Source organism: Micromys minutus, assembly GCF_963924665.1.
Source record: "Micromys minutus genome assembly, chromosome: 13".
In the NCBI taxonomy this organism is placed as follows: Eukaryota; Metazoa; Chordata; class Mammalia; order Rodentia; family Muridae; genus Micromys; species Micromys minutus.
This window is the reverse complement of record NC_137982.1, coordinates 43,912,244-43,931,712: the sequence shown is the minus strand read 5'-3', so window position 1 is coordinate 43,931,712 and position 19,469 is coordinate 43,912,244. Positions and strand designations below refer to the sequence as shown.

General features: G+C 43.1%; 2 protein-coding genes across 3 annotated transcripts in view; both read right to left on the bottom strand.

Annotated features, from left to right (window-relative positions):
* The window catches only part of GORASP2 (golgi reassembly stacking protein 2), a 28,295-nt gene extending 13,584 nt beyond the window's left edge, over positions 1-14,711 (bottom strand). Inside the window, exons 1-2 of one of the 2 annotated variants that reach the window (XM_080927817.1) lie at positions 14,539-14,711; positions 746-826 (exon numbers count right to left, since the gene is read on the bottom strand). In XM_080927817.1, coding sequence (XP_080783943.1) covers positions 746-826; positions 14,539-14,601 — 144 coding nt within the window. In that variant the 5' untranslated portion in view covers positions 14,602-14,711. Of the gene's footprint in view, positions 1-745; positions 827-6,524; positions 6,687-14,538 lie in introns of those variants that run through there. The other variant, XM_080927818.1, reaches the window with a different exon arrangement.
* A 2,945-nt stretch (positions 14,712-17,656) lies between these two features.
* On the bottom strand, positions 17,657-18,065 carry LOC308428683 (cytochrome c oxidase subunit NDUFA4-like). The gene has a single exon (XM_080927242.1). The coding sequence runs from the start codon at positions 18,033-18,035 to the stop codon at positions 17,799-17,801; it is 237 nt and encodes a 78-aa protein (XP_080783368.1). The 5' UTR covers positions 18,036-18,065; the 3' UTR covers positions 17,657-17,798.
* Positions 18,066-19,469: the final 1,404 nt, after the last annotated feature.

Below are 19,469 nucleotides of genomic sequence, written 5' to 3'. Positions count from 1 at the left end.
ATTCTTTCTTTGAGAACAACTTTTGTTGTTCCAATAAATTTATGTACCATGGGACTCAGACCCACAAAAACTGGTAGAGAAATTTCACTGTCCTGGTACATTTGTCAATAGCCTAGAAAAATATTTGAAGTTCAAATCTGGAGAGATTCTACTTCTCTAAGATGATATGAGACTTCAATGTTTATTAGCATCATTCTCTTAAAAACTTAAATATGCTGCGCACAGTGGTGCACCTTTGGTCCCAGGATTCAGGACATAGAAGCAAGTAGATCTCTGTGAGTCCCAGGCCAGCCTGGTCTACAGAGCAAGTTCCAGGGCTACATAGGGAGACCCTGTCCTGAAGAAACAAAACAAACAAAATATAAATATATTATGTGCACAACTAATTGTGTGTGTGTGAGAGAGAGAGACAGAGAGAGAGAGAGAGAGAGAGAAAGAGACAGAGAGAGTGCACGGACAAGAGCTAGCACTCATGTTCTGCAGAGCATATGTGGAGGTAAGAATAAATTCTGGAGTCAATTTTCTCCAAAAAATCTTTACATGTGTTCCAGGGATTCAATTCAGGTCCTGAGACTTCTGTGGCAAGGGCCTTTACCCAATGAGAAATCTCAGCAGCCCCTAATATAGTTATTTCTAAGAGATAAATTATTTCTAAAAGACTATTTCAATTTAAAAATGGAAAAATTTTAAAATTCCACACTGAAGAAAAGTTCTATATACAAAACCATAAAAACGTTGAACTTACTAATCTCGAACCGTTAATAGAAACAATAAAATCAAAGAAAGGCTCCAGCCCAGCTCTGTGTCCTGGGGAATTTTCCTGTACCTGTAAAAGAAACACTTGACATAAGTACTTGAAAATGAACATGAAGGTGGGGGCAGAGGGTGCGTACAGAATGGGAGGTACCCTCCCTCAAATCAGCAGACAACCAGTGTCGAGACATGTGCCAACAGTTATTTCTCAGGCACCACTCTACACCAACAGAGCAATGCCAGGGCAGCCAGCTGAGGATCAGGGAGGATGAAGGGAGATGCACAGGCCTCATCACAAACCTATCAGCTCCGGAGCTAGCACAGAGAGAGGAAGTTCTAAAGGGAAGATCTAAAGTGGACTGACATTGTCTACCAAAGTTTCTAAATTCATAGTAACACTAACAGCCAGTAAAAGAAATATAACCAACAAACCCCAAAGTGAATACAATTAAATTTACATTGGCTTTTCCAAAAGATTTCTGCAAGTGTGTAACTTCTGTGATTGTTGTTTTGAATAGGACCTTACTCTGTAGACCAGGCTGGCCTCATACTCTGGGACTACCTTATTCTGCTTGAAGTTATTAACACTATCAAAACTACCCTAAAATGAAACTTGCACTAATATTTATAGGCTGATTTTCTAAACCAGGCTAGATAGTTATTTTTTGGAAACAGGGTCATATGCTGTAGTCCAGGCTGGAACTGTCAGCAATCCTAATCCCCCTAAATTCTGGAGTCACAGGGATGAGCACCACACCTAGCTTTAGACCACATGTCTCAAGGGCAAGTCTGAGGCTATGCAAAGCGCAGTTCATATGTGTTTATATGCATGTGAAACTAAAGATATCCCTAGAAGAACATCCAAAACTGTACTTTCTTCTTGGGCCAATGTTTTTTTTTTTTTTTTTTTTTTTTTTTTTTTTTTGCTTTTGTTTATATATATATATATATATATATATGTATATGTAGAGAGAGAGAGAGAGAGAGAGAGAGAGAGAGAGAGAGAGATGAGATATGAGGCTACTGTAGCTGTCTTTAGACACACCAGAAGAGGGCATCAAATCCCATTACAGATGGTTGTGAGCCACCATGTGTTTGCTGGGAATTGAACTCAGGACCTCTGGAAGAGCAGTCAGTGCTTTTAACCACTGAGCCATCTTTCCAGCCCTTGTTTTTGTTTTTGAGACAGGGTTTTTCTCTGTGGTCCTGGATATTCTGAAACTTAACTCTATAGATCATGCTGGCCTGGAAGTAAGATGTCAGATTGCCTCTGCTTCCTAAATGCTGGGGAAGACAGGAGGGCAAGTATCTAAACAGGGCTAACAGGGAAAGGGAGGACCTGGAGGCACTGCACAGCACCCAACCCAGGGTGCATTAGTGGCCGTGCAGTTCTAGGCTCCTGAAGAGAGCTGTCTGTGAAAGAGCTGTCATTTTCACTTTCTCTATGGATGGTTCTTCTGTCTTTCCTATATATTCAATTCTTTGTCCATCTCAGCAATCCCCCGTTACAAATTCTTTTTATAAACAAGTTAAGTATCAAAGAAAACAATTATCTAAAGATGTTAGCTTTAATAAAAAAGCATCAAAGGGTTTCATTAATGAGTTATTTCTTTAAAGACTTTTTTTTGAGGGATGTGGGTAGCATAGTGGTGCACCCTTTAGTACTAGCCCTCGGGAGACAGGGAGGACGACCTGTGGGAGTTTGAGCCTAGCCTAGTCTATCAAGTCCGTTCTAGACCAGCTGGGGCTACTAGTGAGAATAAAATACAATGGTTTACGTGCATATGTCTGTGCATGGCACGGATACATGAATGCAAGTATCTGTAGAAGCCAGAAGAGAGTATTAGATCCCTGAAGCTGGCGTGACTGGGTTGTTGTGAGATGCCTCATGTGGGTGCTGAGAACTGAACTCAGTCCTCTGTGAGGACAGACTACGCTCTTTTCCACCGAGGCGTCTCTTCAGCCCCAAGGGTGGTCTACCACAAAGTCATCAGAATATATTCTTCAATTTTCTTATGGCTAGTTTTTTTTAAATGGAAGCCTTCCCATTGTATGTATTGTCAAAACAGCTAAAAGTAAAAATACCAAATAGATTTCTCCTCAAATGACAGAGGGTGACTTCCTGGAGCACCCAGGACATGCCAGAATATGTGGCACAGCAGAGAGATCCAGTTATAGTCAGGAAGAGGATGAAGTTACATCTACTAGTCATGGATCCCTGCTACAACTAGCTATCAGTTAGATGTGAAATGCCCCAGGAATTAAAAAGTTTAAGATAACCCTTAGACATTCCTCAGAATTATTTTTCTCTTTTAACTGGATCCATATCTAATCTGATTATCTAAATATGAATTACCTAAATATATGTTCTAAATGTTCACTGGTAGCATTATCTAGAATCTAACTTGTTTACTACTTCTTCCCTGAAATGTTTATCTTTCAGTATAAAAGAGCCAGGGAGAGTACTTCTGCAGTATCAGCTTCCAAAGGGGACCCTACCTGATCCCTAGCATGCTCCCTACCGGCCCTCACAGTGTAATAAGGTTCAAAGTATTGTTTGAAATGGAAAGCTTCCAATATCATTACAAGAATCCTCCCTGTACCTCAGCAAAGACTCAACAGCTTAGTCTGAATTCTAAAAGAAATAAACAACCCTTCCTATTTTTCCATTTCATTTGCTACAGACATCGATTTCATCTGTTTTTAATGGACCTTGAAATTAATTTCTTTCTCAAATTTATTATACACCATTAGAGCCCAACACAAATTAGGGCAAGAAGATATCTTAATTACTGCTAGGATTCCAGCAGAGGGAGCTCTGAAAACTGAACTCTGGTTAGTATTCCATTTGTCACAGTATGGAAAAGGGTCTACAAGGGTTAGAAAGTAGCATTGAAATTCTACATGGGCAGGTTCCTCGAACAATCTCATCCACTCACAAGACTCTCCTCAAGCATCTGATGACTATTTCAGTGCCTTCTGTTCCTTTTAAGACCTAGGTTTATCCTTTGCTTCTTTCAAACCTACCTTAATTAAAACAAATTAGTTTTGTACCTGATTCCACAGACCACTTGACACTCATTAGAGGGTCAAATGTTATACTATGGTAATTTAAGACAAATAGCTTAAATCTGAAATTTAAAGATTGTTTAAAATGTGTAACAAAAAGGTAAGAGCTTTAGAGTAAATTGAGAGTTGTTTTGTTCTAAGACAGAATCTCACTGTGTAGCTTTGACTGACTTGTCTGGACTAGCCCATGGCTGGGATTAGAGATATGTGCACTAGCCCAGCTAGGACTGACAAAAATGAGCATCACATTCAGAAAGCTCAACCACTGTCAGTGCGGCTCCAAATAGCAGTTTGGCAGTATATATTAATATTGAAAACATGTACACCCTTGGACCCAGTATTGCAACTCTTAAAAGTGTGTTCCCACAGAAACAGGTACACAAATGTTCCACAAAAGGAACAGGACAAAGTTCACAGTAGTGTACATTTTTTAAACTCCCAAACAGAAGGTTATACAAATGCCTATCAACAGCAGATTAAGAAAATCTGGCATATTTGCAACAGTACTAAACATATTAATAAGATACAACCTAGACAAAGCAACACTGGAGGTAAAGAAGACATACAGAAATGGGTACATATTACCATAAGGTTCAAGAATAGCCAACTAACTGCCATTGCCACAGATCAGTGCAGCAGACAGAACTCACCCTAGGGATGAGTGGGCGGGGTGGGACTGGAAGGGGAATGTTCAAGGGTTTGTAAAAATTCACCAAGCTACTCATTCACAGGGTTTCTTAATGTAATGGCCCAACGCATTCTCCCTCTAAAAAAGAGAAATGAAATTATAATCTAAAAGCATGTCTACCTCATGGAAAGTGTGACAATCTACAATTAAGTTGTTTTTTAAGACTCTGAGCAGTCAATGTAAAGGCTAAGAACACTTACTTCACACAACTTACATGGGTGACCTCCGACATCAAAGTGTAATAAGCAAAAGTGAGGAGAGGCCTACTGCCTCACCTGACTTACTGTGAGCTCCACCATAGGAAAGGCGGCTATGTGCATCTCATAAAAGGCAGAAATGTGAGTGTCAGGTGGTTGGGACAAGGTTCTGCCTAGCCACTGCTACAGCCTTAATGCTGATGACAATTCTCTGAATGGGTGCCTTCCAATACAGGGGCCACCAGTAACATCCACGGAGATCTTGAAACTAAGAGCTGCAATTTAAATTTCATTTAACTTATTAAAAATAGCCACATGGCAATTACAAGAGCCCAGTTCAACAGAACACGTGTAGTAGATGGTCATGAAGGTTTGTTCATTGAAAGAAAGGTTACCATTACCACACATCTACCACAAACGAGACAGGAGAAGGCAGCACTGTATTTAGTGCTGGGGTTGGGGGTGGAGGAGGATGTAACACCTTTTAAACATAGGATTTTCAACAAACTGCTGTGAATAGTTTGATACAGATTTGGAGCTACTACTGACCAATGGTTGCCAGGGTGAAATATTCTAGATCTTGTTATCACTCCACAAAAAAAAAAAAAAAAAAAAAGACAAGTTTATGAGATTGTAAACGAGTTGTTTCTACCACATTAAAATTAGTTTGAAAGATGGAACATGCCTAGGAAGTGGAGAAAGGAGGATCATGGGTTCAGGGTCATCCTCAACTACACTATGAGTTGAGGGCAGTCAGGGACACACAAGACTGTCTTCCAAACCAAAAGCCACAAAGCATGTCTAGAAGCTGGAATTTGAATCATTTATTTCAAAACAAGTGATCCCTAATGTACTGTCCAGACACAGTGAGGAAGTCTCCACGGTTCATAAAATCTATTTAGGTGGGATTTTAGGATAGAAAGAAAAACTGAACAGACAACCAGAACAGCAAACATATCAAAAATTCACGACATAATGAGGGCATTTTCATGGTACATTCTATTCTGCATTAGTGTGCTTCTTTGAGCTGCAAAAAAAAATTAAGTTTGCCCAATGAAGTTTCAGGTCATAAATACAATTAGCTTTCAACTTTCCCTTTCACATGGGTTTTGTCTTATGTGACCAGGTGTGTGCATGCCATGCCATGAGCGTGTGTGTGTGTGTGTGTGTGTGTGTGTGTACGTGTGAGTGTGTGAAGGTGAAAGGACACCTTGTGAGACCAGTCCTCTCAATCTACCATTTGGGTTCCTTTGACTGAACACAAGTGGCCGGGCTTTGTGAACCATCTTTCCGGTCTAGAACTTCCCACTTCTACTTCTATTCTCTGATCTTAAAGTTTCAACAAATTTACCCTGAACCAATTAAGTAATCTCCTTCCCTGCACACAGACTTCCTTTGTTGTCTTACGGATCCCTTCCCAGGAAAGCCTCAGTAGTCAGTGTTTTCTCCTCACTGAGACAGAACACCTGACAGAAACAGTCTAGGGAGAGAGGTTTGGTTTAGCTCAGCTCAGTTTCACAGGTGTCTGTCCATCATGAGCTGGAGGTGAACTGGGCAGGCAGAACAATTCACATGCAGCCAGGGGGCAGAGAAAGGGGATATCGGAACGGATTAGCCTAGGACACAGTCTAAAGGACATGGCTTCGATGGTCTGCTTCCTCCAGCTACACTGACATCTCGGGATGACTATCAGGGAGTAATGCATTCATTAAGTCACTGTCTGCAGGACCTACTCACATCTGGAGCCCTGCACAGCCTCCTAGAAGTGTGCTCTATCTCTAGAGGTGACAATTAGGATTGAGCAACACAGCACCCACCTCTTCTTCAGAATTAAGAATTCCACTTCATGAGGTTGGAGAGATGGCTTAGAGTTAAGAGCACTGGCTGCGCTTCCAGAAGACCCTGGTTCCATTCCCAACAACCACATAGGAGCTCACATCTGTCTGTAACTCCAGTTCCAGGGGATCAGACACCCTCACAGTCATATATGCAAAGCAAAAAACCAACACACATTAAAGATGATAGTAACAAAAGATATTTCAACTTCATGTGCCAGTATGAACCCTTTCTCCCCTTAGCGCTCCAACTGGGAGAGGGCAATGAGGGAAGCCTCACAGTGACGTGAGTTTGGGAGAAGTTGGGGATTGGTCTCACGCATGACCTCTATGCTTTGCTGCTGCCACAGACACAATGGCTACCACAGAACACAGGGAGCCACGGGGGACTTCCTGGATACATCAGGCTAAGTGAGGGCACAGATCTCTTTATTATTGTCACTGTCCTTGCTTCAAACTTTAGTATTTAAAAAAAGGTTGTAAATTAAAACAACAACAACCCATGAACAGAAACTAACTATGCCAAAGCTCTATGAAATGAATTTCTACACAGGTGGAGTGGCCATTCAGAACAGAAGCTATACACTGGATTGCATAGTTTTATTACCAATATGAACAGGTACTTTTAACTTTACTATTATTTTACTTTATGTGCATGGCTGTTCTCCGGTGCCTGCAGAAGCCTGGAGAGGACATCGGGTTACTGACTTCTGTGCACCTGTGAGCTGCCACTGGGTGCTGGGAATCAAACCTGGGTCCTTGGATGAGCAGTCCGTGCTCTTAATCTCTGAGCCATCTCTTAGCCAAACTTTGAATCCGAGACACAGACCTAAACACGCGCTGGGCTCTCTATCCTTTTACTCCCGTGCTCATTACCTGCACAGTCAGTCCTCCTCCTGATGTTTACTTTTCCTGTTCTCTCTCCTGCATGATGCACTGTATCCACATGTATGCCCATTACTGTAGCCACATACACATGTATTATTGACTAGGTTCTGCATGAGGAGAACTTTTTTCCCCTTTCTGAGATTGTGTGACCTCACTTAAAACACATTCTAAGTCCATCCAACTTTCGTGCAAATTTTCTGATTTATTTTTAAGAACTGAGTAGTATTCCATTTTACATACATATAGCAAATTTTCATTATCCACTCATCTGTTGATAAACAAATAGATTGATTACAATTTTTTTGCTATAGTGAATAAAGCAGCAATAAATATGGGAATGCAAACACCTCTATGGTATAGTTTGGTGTTCTTTGGGTATTTGTCCAGGAGTGAAATAACTGGTCATATAGTTATTTGTTTTTAACTTCTTGAGAAATCTCCAAGCAGGTTCCCACAGTGACTGTACCCCCGCTAGCAGTGAATAAGGCTTCCTTTCTCTCCACGTTCTCTCCATTTGTTGTCAGATTTATTGATGATGGCCATTCTGACTGGGGTGAGGTAGTATCTCAAAGTAGTTCTGAACTCCATTTATCTGATGGCTAAGGATGTTGACATAGATTCTTTTGTCTGTGTGGATGTGCTCATGCCTAAGGAGTTAGAGGGCAACTCAGGTGTCCTTCCTCAGGCACTGTCTGTCTGCCTTTCTTTTTAAGACAGAGTACTCTGACTGACCAGAACTCATCAAGTCTCAGGGATCTGCCTACCCTAGCATCTCCAATGCTTGGATTAGAGGCAAACCACCACACCTAGTTTTTTTCTATATGGGTAATGAGGATTAAACTCAGGTCCTCAGGCTTGGTAACCACTTTGCTGAGCTATTTCCCCAGTCCAACTGTACCACAGAGTATGTATGAATAACTCTATGCAGTCTCTGTGAATGATGAATGTACCACCATGTCCCCTGGCTCTCCATATAAGCCCAGCATCCTCACTTTTGTATTGACTTAAAAGCAGTAAAGATGCTAATCAAGGCTAGAAAACACTTGAGTGCGGTTGGCTCATCTATAAGTCTCATTCTTAAGAGGCTGATTTAGGGCATTACCACAAGTTTGAGGCTGACATAGGCAATCTAGTGAGATCCAACCTGGACTACAAAGTGAGGCCCTGACTCAAAGAGACTAGAAAATAATTCCATGCATGTGGTCCCTGTAGAACTCACTTTGACGGCATACATAAATCCTAATACCACATGTGTGTACTTACATGACCAGAGCAATGCAAGATTTTGTAAATGTGACATAAAAAAAAAAAAACCCAAACCTAAATGCTCTGTGGTTACAACAGACAAAATGTACAGTAACGATCCTGTGACAGGCTAGAATGTTAGGCCTCACATACCAGCAAATTCTCCTTTCATGTTCCAACAACCGGTCCTATGATGTAATGTGTAACAGATAAAGCAACTTGAAATGAGTTATTTATTAAACTACAGTAGTATGTTCATTGCCTCAACTACTCAGAAGGCTGAGACATTAACTCCAAAGTTCCAATACAAACATACCCCATCTCAAATAATCCCAACTCTTGATAACCAAAAAGAACTGGCAGAAAAAAATGGCAAAATTACCTTTCTAAAAAGATCTGGGAATAGGGGGCAAAAACTATCCACATAGAAAGCTAACAGTGTGTCTGGGCAAATCAGATTAACTTCTCTGTGTTTTCTCTGTGAAGTGAAGCAGTCAACCTGGTCTGTGAAGCTGAAAGGCATGAAGAACTCCAAATGCAGAGAGTGCCGTGACCACCTGGGTTCTTAGGCACTCTAATGACTGTTTCCACTCAGGATGGGGCAGAGTAATGAGGAAGATAATGGTGCTCACCTGAGTTTCAAGAAGCAAACAATTTCTTCAAAAACAAAAATTCCTTAAAACTAACAAGGACCATAAATGCATGTACTTTAGAAACAGGGATTAAAGGGTCAGATTTGAACCAAACCTATACTTTAATTTTTATATTTATTTATTTATTTTTGTTTTGTATGTGTATGAGGGAGGGGGAGGGGAAGAGAGACAGAAAGACAGAAACAAAGAGTGAGCAAGTGCAATGCACACACAAAGATGGGTGTGGAGATCAGAGGACAATTCCTGCGAGTCATTTCTCTCCTGATGTCCTGTGGGAGTTAGGGATCAAGCTCAGGTTGACAGGCCTGTGCATAGGCACTGGCACCTAGCAAGTCACCTTGTTAATTCCCTCCAAACTTACGTTTCAAATAGCAGCAGAGCTAGGCACACATGCACAAAGTATCTACTAGCTGATTAGAAGGAAACTCTATTGAAACTGATATTACCACTGCAATAGTGGATTTCACAAACTAGGCAGTAATAAAGTCAACAGCTCACCTGCACTGAGTCTTTACCATAGTCCAGAGTGTGCCATGGTCAATTAGTGCACAGGATAACCAAAGGGTAGGAGGTATTAAGATTTAATGGTACGTGTTTTCAAATATTTATGTCTGATGTGTGCTGTGGGACCGAGTGAAGCGGAGGAGGCACCTAGTCTACTTTCAGACAAACAGGCAGACAGAAGAGGTTCACAGGACAGCTGAGCCAGCAGCAGGGGCTGGAATCCAGTTCCTCAGTGTACCCTCAGGTGCTCTGCTAGAATAACCTCAGTGTGTCCATGTCCACTAGGCGATGTGATTCCCCATCGCTGAAAATACGTTTTGATGGTTTCAAACAGTGTGTATGGGGGGAAAGGAAGAAGAGAAAGAAAAAGGCAAGCATCATTCCTTTTCCTAGTGTAGAAAATGTATTTGTAATGCAAACAGGGCAGGATACACTTGTTCTAAGTAACCACTCTGATCATGAGTGTGTATTTTGAAGAAACAAGTCCTTTTACTAGATAATCACATTTCCCCAAGCAATATGCAGTCAGATTCCAAAACACATGCTGAACTTCCCGAGTAGTTATCAGTTCACATTTTTTTAAAGTTAGTGAATTCCGTAGAACATTAAAGACAGTAAAGTAGTAGTGGTGTCTGGGGTGGAACCAGAATCCTTACCAAAGCCACAGGTAATGGAGCACAGGAGGTCTGAGCAGTGAGTAGTTCAGCAGGCCAGATTAACTTGCTTAAGACTTTGGACATAGTTTATGTTCAGTGATTCAATGTTTAAAGGCGCCCTCAGGTTCATGTATTGTGTGTTTGGGGTTTTCGGAAACTGAAATCATTTGTGTCCTGCATTTGAAGGTAATTTCAAAGAACGTTTAAGAATTAAAAAGCTTCCTGGTGTTAAACTAAAGAAATCAATGGGGAGGGAGGCCGACTTCTGCAGGTGGTACTGCTTATAAAAGCATTCTAATTACATTTGGAAAACTACACTAAGTAGCCCAGCTGGCTTAGGAGTTTGTCAAAAAGGTAGTTACTCCCCAGTAACAGGGCTTCTCTTTGTCAGTGAGGCACCCCTAAAACAGGGCAGCTCCACCCAAGAGCAGACACAGTCCAGAAGGTTTTTTCTACAGGACTAATTTGCAGCCACTTTGCACTTTGAAGGTAGCACCTAAATGCTGTGGACTTTGCAGCAAGGCCTGGGTTAGGCCTCTGATTACAAGGGAGATGCAAAGCATATCAATGGCCCATCAGTCAACAGAGTAACACAACATGTCCCCAAACTTGTGTGAGCGCTGGTTTCAGAATGTCCTTGGAGAACTCCCTTCTCAGAGTATTATTTAAGGCCAGAGTTGTTTAATTGATAATGGCCACCTAAGAGACCACTCCAAAGATGATTTTGACAATGGCTTTGTTGGACTCACTTGATAACAAATGTCAAATCGAAGCAAGAATCCAGGATTCAGCAACATACAGCAACTGTAGGAGGCACCCGCAGTTACCTCTACAGTAACTTCTACAAAATCGGGAAGCCCTAACCGACACAATTTCCATACAAAGTGATACATAGTTCTAACCTATTGTCTTAATTTTAACAGTAACATTTCTTTAAACCCTGTGACACATGTGGTCTGGAATATGGACCAGGCTGAGCTCAAACTGGGAATAAAGGTGTGCACCACCACACACTTCACGTTGGCAGTGGTATGTGCATAAGCCTGCACAGGCCAGAGGTATAATTCTTACAGTTCAAGTTACAGGCATCTGTGAGCCATCCAATTTGGACGCTGGGAACTGAACTTGGGTCTTCTCCAAGAGCAGTATGTGATCTTAACCAATGAGCCAAGGACCCACTTTTAAAAAATAATGTTTGAAAACATTCAGGGTGTTTGATAAACTTTTCCTTGAAAGTACAGCTTTCTAACTAATCCTAGGTTCCAGTTTATTTATCATGAATACAGCTCATTATTTAGGCTGGAAGACTAACATATCTTTGTTCTTGATTTTGAACAGGGTCTCACTCTGTAACTGTGTCCTAAAACTCATTCTGTACTCAAACTTGGTCTTCAACTTTTTGGCAATCCCGCCCTACCTCACAAGTGCTGGATTATGGGTGCGGCTGACCACACCCTGCTCTAATATATATTTTGCCCACACTCAACTTGATTCTGCCATATCATTCAAACCTCTGTGGCACACAGATAGGGGTTGAGTAACGCACAGGAAAATAAAGACAAAGACTCCAGCAGTATTTACCTTTAGACAACACAATTTCATGCAACTTGTTTTATCTTGAAATTTGTTTAAGTGATCTCTAAAGAACGGATAATCAGAAAGCACGACCACTTAGTAAAATGAAGATCAGTATTTACAGAATGTTAAAAGTCTGTAATTTTGGAATTGTATAATTTAAGTGAAACAAGAATTTAAGGGTCTCAACATATCCTTTTACAAATTAAAGGCCAGAAAAACTTAGTGCTCAACACCAGGAGGTGCTAGTTAACCACATTCTCCTCTGAAGCTCAATTCAGTGAACCTCACTACCCTGTTAGGAAACTTCACAGTATCTGTCATATGCTTCTGACAGTTACACAAAGAAGCAAAAACCTGAGAAAAACAGATGAAGTGTGGAGAGAGACGCTTCTCTATGCATAAAACGCACTGAGTGCTCACAGGAGAACTCTGCAACGGAGATAACTAAGTGAATCTACAATGGATCACAACTGCACTGAACCAGGCAGGAAGGCAGAAATACCTAGCACCTAAGAAGATAAATACTCTGCCTAGAGTGAGTGCTGGATCTGTTTCAACTGCTCAAAGATTAGTAAAGCAGAGCTGAGCAGTAAGTACTGAAAATAATCTCTCCAGTTAAGTTTACTTTATTATGCGGGCTCCTGAAACAGTAAGACAGCAGCAGACATGGGCATCAGAACACAGACTCGTGTTTTTACCACTAACAAGTAAATGACCAGCGAACTGGTGCTTTTCAAAGAAAGTGAAATTAGATCAGTTCAAACACGGGTGAGTTTATCTCAAAACTTCCCTGCTACAGGCACACTGGCTCACAAGCTCAGTGTCCTGTCGTGGAATGCACCACCATGCCTTAGGCAGTAACGATGGAAGGGAGAAAATTGTTCTTTTCTCTCTGAAAACAGAGGTAAAGCAATGAGTGGCAGAATTAGGGAGAGAGAGGGTTAAGAACTCAAAAACATTTGCTTTCATGACACAAGTACTAAAGCTCCCTGGATAAAAACCTTCTATAGCATTTTCATTTTCTGTAACATTTGTGCTCCAGACGCAGACTAGTACCTGAGGCTGCCCCAATACTGCTAAAACCCAAGAGAAAAATAACACACCTGTACTACTGACTATGGATGCACACAGAAACCTCTGAAAAGCACCTATGAAGAAGACATACTTCAACCGTCTTCCACAGGAATGAGGTGATTAAACTGGAGTCCTACTGACATGAGGATCTGTGTAAGACCCTAAAGACTAGTTTTTTTCCTACTCATTAACACTAATGTGTCTTACTAGGTTTCCCTGGGTGTTTATTATAATAATAGATACTACAGCTCCCTAAGGGTTCATGGTCACAGCCAACCACTCCGAGAATCAGCAAGTAACAGGATAATATACCTCACATGAGTCAACTCAAAATCAGACCAGATTAAAAAAAAGCACCACCATTAATTTTCCTTCAAATCCAAGATAGGGCAGTTCTTTTTCTGTTTTCCCTATTAGTGTGGGATTTAGGAGTTTGGTTAGCTGAAGGAAATAGTAAAGTAATATGGTGTATGAAGAAACACCCTGGAAAAACAAACTATCCTATCTACCAAGAGTTGGGCTTCAAAAGTCTCTTTTCAGTGGAATGGAGAGGCAACTATACACCACAATCCCGACAATCAGAAAGGTGACCCATCACAGCCCTATCATTCAGGTATGTGGGCTGTTTTAGAATGCTATCTCATTTAGAACTTGGGACCCGGGGTACAAAATGCAGGTAGCAAGCACACTCTCAGGGAAGACTGTCCTTAAACAGCGATGCAGACTGTTCACAGCTCATGTTGGCGCTCACACAGGTGTCACCACATTCCTGGCTCCACGCGGAAAGGACCGTTCACAGGAGGATGTCTCTTTGACCCCTGGTGTCTGGAGCTGCGCTCTCCTGTCAAGCCTGGCTATTATTTTGGAAACGCTCCTCCGCGGACCTAAACCTCAATCTCCCTAATTCATCTTAGAAGAACGGAAGTTCCTTTCCTCCAGGAAATGTTAGATAGATCTGGAAGGGTCAGGAGCGACCCGGAACGGAAAAGTCCTATCAAAAAATCAAGTAAATTCAAGTCTTTCAAATCTAGTTCGAAACCATTCGTTCTCCTTTTCCTGCCCAGATGGTCTTTCCAAGCATCCAGGGGTAGCCGAGATGAACCGACACCGGTCGTGACATCTCCGCCTAGCCTGTGGCTCGGTCACTCTCCCCGGGAAACATGGGTACAGGTTCCGGCTCCTTTTGGAGGAGGTGCCCCCTGCCCTTCCCAACTCGGAAGCTCGGGTCAGAGCGCGGCGAGGCCGTGCGGAGGGCCGGGAGCCAGGGTAGCGGGTCCCCGGCCACGTCGCCCGCAGCCGCGCCCAGGACGCTCCCCGGATTCGGGCCTGGACGCCCCGGAGTCCCCCCAGGCCTCCGCCCGAGAGAGTCCCCCAGGCCTCCGCCCCCGCAGCCCTTACCCGCAAGACGTGGTAGCCCTCTGTGCCGCCGCCCGGGATCTCGACGCTCTGCGAGGAGCCCATGGCGGCGGGCGATCCGTACGACCCGGCCGGCTCAGCGCTGCTCCGCCTCGCGCACCGCCCGCTCTGCGACTCCGCGTAGCTCTTGGGACGTGGCACTTGCAGCCGCCCGACCCGGGCCGCACAGCCCGCCGGGAGATCGTCGCCCGGCAGCCACTGCCGCTGCGACGCCGCAGACAGCGCCCCCTGACGGGAGCCGGCCGGAACGATCCGACAGCGTGCAGGTGGCGGAGCTGGGGGGAACCTGACAGGGCGCGCAAGAAAGCGGAAATACGGCTCCGAACGCGAAGCCGCGCTACGGAGCTCCGGGGTGGACAAGACTCATCTAGGAGCGTTTCCACACTCTCGGAAGGGTGATTGGTTACAGCGCCTCCTGGTGGCTAAAGGCAAGAGAGGGAGGGAGCAAATGCCAGGCACGCCTGGCACGTGGTTTGTTTTAGGTCTTGTTTAAGAAGATTATATACCTGAGGGTAGTTCTCAGTGGCTTTCTGGGGTTGGAATATCAGGTCGTCTCAGCTTACATTTGTAAAGAGCAGTGTTCCCTGAAATAACAGCTGTCCCAAGTTTTGTTGTTTTCCTCCTCGATCTGATAGAACACTTCGGAGCTATGCCAGAACGGGAAACAAGGTTGCATTTCCTTGGAATTTTGCCTGTTCCACCACTGCACCTCTTTTAAGTAGCTCAGATTGATCCACACATATCTCGCAGACCCAGTTTGTTCCCTTCGCCCCTTTCAGTGTTCTCTGCCCCTCCCACCCATACTGTGGTCTGACTCTGTAATGGTGTGCCATCCAGGTGTCACTTGTCTCTGGTGTTTTGCAACGTGAGCTACTATTAAGGGTGAAGTGTTCCAGTCTCAAATGGTTTTTAATAGTTACCCCAACATGCCTTCAGTTAGATCGTCCGGTGTAAAGGATAGAGGAACAGATGAATGCCATTCTAAAGAACTAGAGGAAGACAGTACGTGGACCTTTCTTTCGGACAGTTCTCCACATGGAATCAGAATCATGCAAAAAGAAGAAGACTGGATTGAAAGAGATACCCACAGTCAGAACTAAGCAATACAAGGAAGACCTTGAATTAGGATCTTGTTATGGGATCTTGAGTGATGCCCCCAAGGCTTCAGTGTTAAAGGCTTAGTCACCAGACCGCGGGGGGGGGGGGGGGTGCAGGGACCTTGAAGAGATGTTGGGTCTTGTAAAAGAAAGCTGGAGCCTATCCTTAAAGAAGATTGTAGAACCCTGCCTCTTCCCCCCCCCTCTCTCTCCTCTCTCTCTCTCTCTCTCTCTCTCTCTCTCTCTCTCTCTCTCTCTCTCTCTCTGTCTCTCTCTCTCTCTCTGCTTCACAGCTGCCCCGAGATTTTTCTTCCTTCGTTTTTGTCAGTGACAAAAAGCTAACAGATGGCTAATCTGGAAAAAATTTCTAGAGGTGAGGAGGTGGCTTAGGGGCCAAAAGTGTTGGCTGCTCACTCCTGTCAATCCCAGCACCCACATCAGACTGTTCTTAACGCTTATAGCTTCAGCTCCAAGGGATCTGGCACCCTCTTCTGGCCTCAGTGTGAACACACACACACACACACACACACACACACACACACACGGGGGGGGGGGATAAAATCTGAGCTTATAGAGAAATTCACCAATTAGCTTTAATGGAAATGCTCTAGTTTGTTTATTTTTGTTTATTTCCATCCGGGATCTTGCTGTGTTTTCCTAACTTGTCTTAAATCCCTGATGTCAAGTGACTCTCCCGCCTCAGCCTTCTGAGTAGCTGAAATATGCCACTGTGCCTTGTAAAGGGCATTTTTGGTGCAGCTGGAGAAATTTGAATATGGTTACTAGAATATTAAAATCAGGAGATGAATATTTATTTTAATAAAAAGAAAGATAATTACTGGGCAGGGGAGCTGGTTATCAGACAGGCTGAGCCTCTGGGCATATAAATCATTTTTAAAAATAAAGTATACATTACTGCGTTCCTCTACACAGGACTGTCTGGGATGGTAAGAGCAAAGGGCTATGCTATTGAATTGTGACAGTAGCAGTGGTTTTATTGTGGCTTGTTAGATATTCTATGCTGCTCGAGGACCTGCCTTTTTTATAGCAACTTTTGTTTAAAAATTGAAAATAAATGACCATGTCTTTTCTTGCTGCTAATAAGCCAATTATAGTATCTTTAGAAGGTCCCACAAGTTTGTAGTTGAATAGATGAAAGGTGCAGTCACGTGGCTTTTCAAGAGCAGGGAGTGCAGGGGAGTAGGTTGCATGGTATGTTCCAGAATGCCTGGCAGCTAATGCAGAAAATCAATATTTAATACAAGACAATAAATATAAGATCTGGACTTGTTGATAATCGTCTTATTCTGCTGACCAGTTAATACTCTTCTTTATGGTACTGATATGTTAAGATGCCACAGTTTTAGATTAGGGGTTGGGAGATGGCTCAGGGCGAAGTCAGTGGCTGTCTCTCACTGGGATTTAACAACCAGTGGTTACATGGGCCACAAGCCAGGGTGCCTCAGTTGTTCCAATCTGTTGCCAGAAGCCCAAAAAGTCCCTGGAGAGCTGCTGGTCCCTAGTCCATGATGACAGCTTGAAAACTCTAGTTCTGACGAGTGAAGAAATCATATCATCATCGACAGTGGCGGCAGCAGCAGGACAAATCAACTCCACAGTAAGAAGGACATATGAGTGAGCAAAACTAGACACGATCTCCTTTCTGACAAACACGTTTTAGCCTGACTTAATTCATGCAATTCTCTGCACTTGAATGCCTTTTCATACTAAGAGAAATCCTCACTGTCCTTTATGGCCCATCTTGAACGAACTTATTTACCTCTAAATTAAGACTAGCTCTCTACTGATTGTGTGTTCTTGGATCAGTTAGCTCCTTTATTTCTGGTAACATCACAGCCATCACCATAGGCTCATCTTTCAGTTAGGCTAAGAATCCTGTTTTTGAAGGCCGAGGGATGTAACCCCATCTGGTAGAGCTTTGAGAAGGTCTGTTTTTTTTTTTTTTTTTTTTTTTTTTTTTTTTTCAAGTTTCTGAGATTTATTCATCAGTGTAATAAACTCCAAAAAAAAAAAAAAAAATCAACATGATTTTATGCATCCAGAGTATTTCCTGCTTTAGTGGAAAATTGTGCGGATGGCTTCTGAAGACCTTCATTATAACAGCTTTACAGGGAACTTCACAGTTCAGAAGTCTGGGCCTTCTTTCTTCAGCTTGCTGTAGTCCACATTCACTGAGTAGAACTTATATTGTTCATTGGGACCCAGTTTGTTCCAGGGCTCTGGTTTATTCTTCCTGTCCCTGCTGACATCTGGATTGAACAATGCCAAGCGCATCACATCCAGTGCTGCTCCAGTTCCCCCTGCTCCGATAAACACGAAGAGAGGAATCAAGCTGGGATGCTTCTTGGCTTGCCCGAGCATGTTTGCGGCACAGGCCTACCTACCCGGAGAGATGAGAAGATTAGGACACACACACTTCTGCAACCAGGCTGAGCGGACGTCCAAAGTCACCCAGGAGAAGGTCTGGTATTACAGTATCCTTTCGTTATTAGATTTTGAGTTCATGGTTGGGAACATGGCGCTAGTATCTGTCAGGAAGTGTTTGCTTGGCATGTGCAAATCTCCTGCTTCAACCTCGTATTTTCCCACATAAAAATTTCCCATATTTTCTGGAAGAGGAGGAAGAAAATGTGAAATATTACTGATCTGAATTAAACGCATGCACCGAATAACTTCACAAACACTCAGTTACTGTGGCTTCTGTTTCTGACTCATCAAAATATCCACCGAGTGGCAATTACTATCAGGCAAGGTACAAATTGGAGAATTTAAAAACATAACCATTACTTCTGATCCTGGTATCAGTTAGCCTTCTTCATTTTGTTGGGGCATGTGCTCAAAGAGAGGGCAATGAATGAGATCCAGGATGCCGCCAAAATGAATTTAAATAAATTCGACACAGTGGAGGAAAACACATGGGGAATTATTGCCCATGTCAGTCACGGTCTGAGTCAGACTCCGCTGCAGGCAAGTTGGCATTTTCAAACATCACAGGCAGCAGAAAAGTGAGCCTACAGCTAAAAACAATCAAACCAGAAGCAACCTACTTCTTCTGCAGAACCGGCATTCACGTTTCATCTGGGTTTTGTTAATTCTGAACTATCATCAGTAAGCAGCTCACAAGGGAAGGGGCACGTTTCTTCAAACATGTTTCTTCAGCCTCATCACCCTGCCATAACGTGGGACGGTCTGGCTCCTGATGTGTGCGTGGCAACCTTTCCTGAATAGGTCAGATAAGGGGTCAGTCCACACCACAACCCCTTCCTACTGTAGTCTGCTTTGCAACTTAGCAAAATACTCATGTTAATACCACCGAAGCCCTGCCACCATTGCCGGGACTACAGGGAACCGATGAGTGCATAACTCCATGAAACAGGAAGCCATGAAGTAGCATTTTACCAGGAGTTCTGCTCATAAAACACACAGAGCTGGGATGAGCCAATGGACAGACAGATTGCTGTCTGGGAACTGGCAAATGTGAGGAGGAACTCAATGTTCGTGTATTTGCATATCAGAGTGACAGCTGTGGTGGCTGTTGGCCATTTGTTTAGCTGTGGCTTGGTGACAGAGGATTGACCCAGAGCAGCTTCTCAGTAGGTGGTGTTGAAGGGATGGAGATTTGTCTGAGTGTGATGTTTATAGGGAATGGTAGTAGAGTGTTGGTTTTCTACCCTGGCTGGGAATCAGGAACTCAATAAAAATATAAAAGTTCAGGCCCTGCTATGTCCTCTTCAGAGGTGAGTTTCAGGTGATCCTGAAACACAGCCAAGTTTGAGAACTTCCTTGTGAAAGCAA

Coding starts and splice junctions, on each gene's coding strand:
- LOC308428683 (XM_080927242.1), bottom strand. CDS start 18,035: ATGCTCGGGCAAGCCAAGAAGCATCCCAGCTTGATTCCTCTCTTCGTG.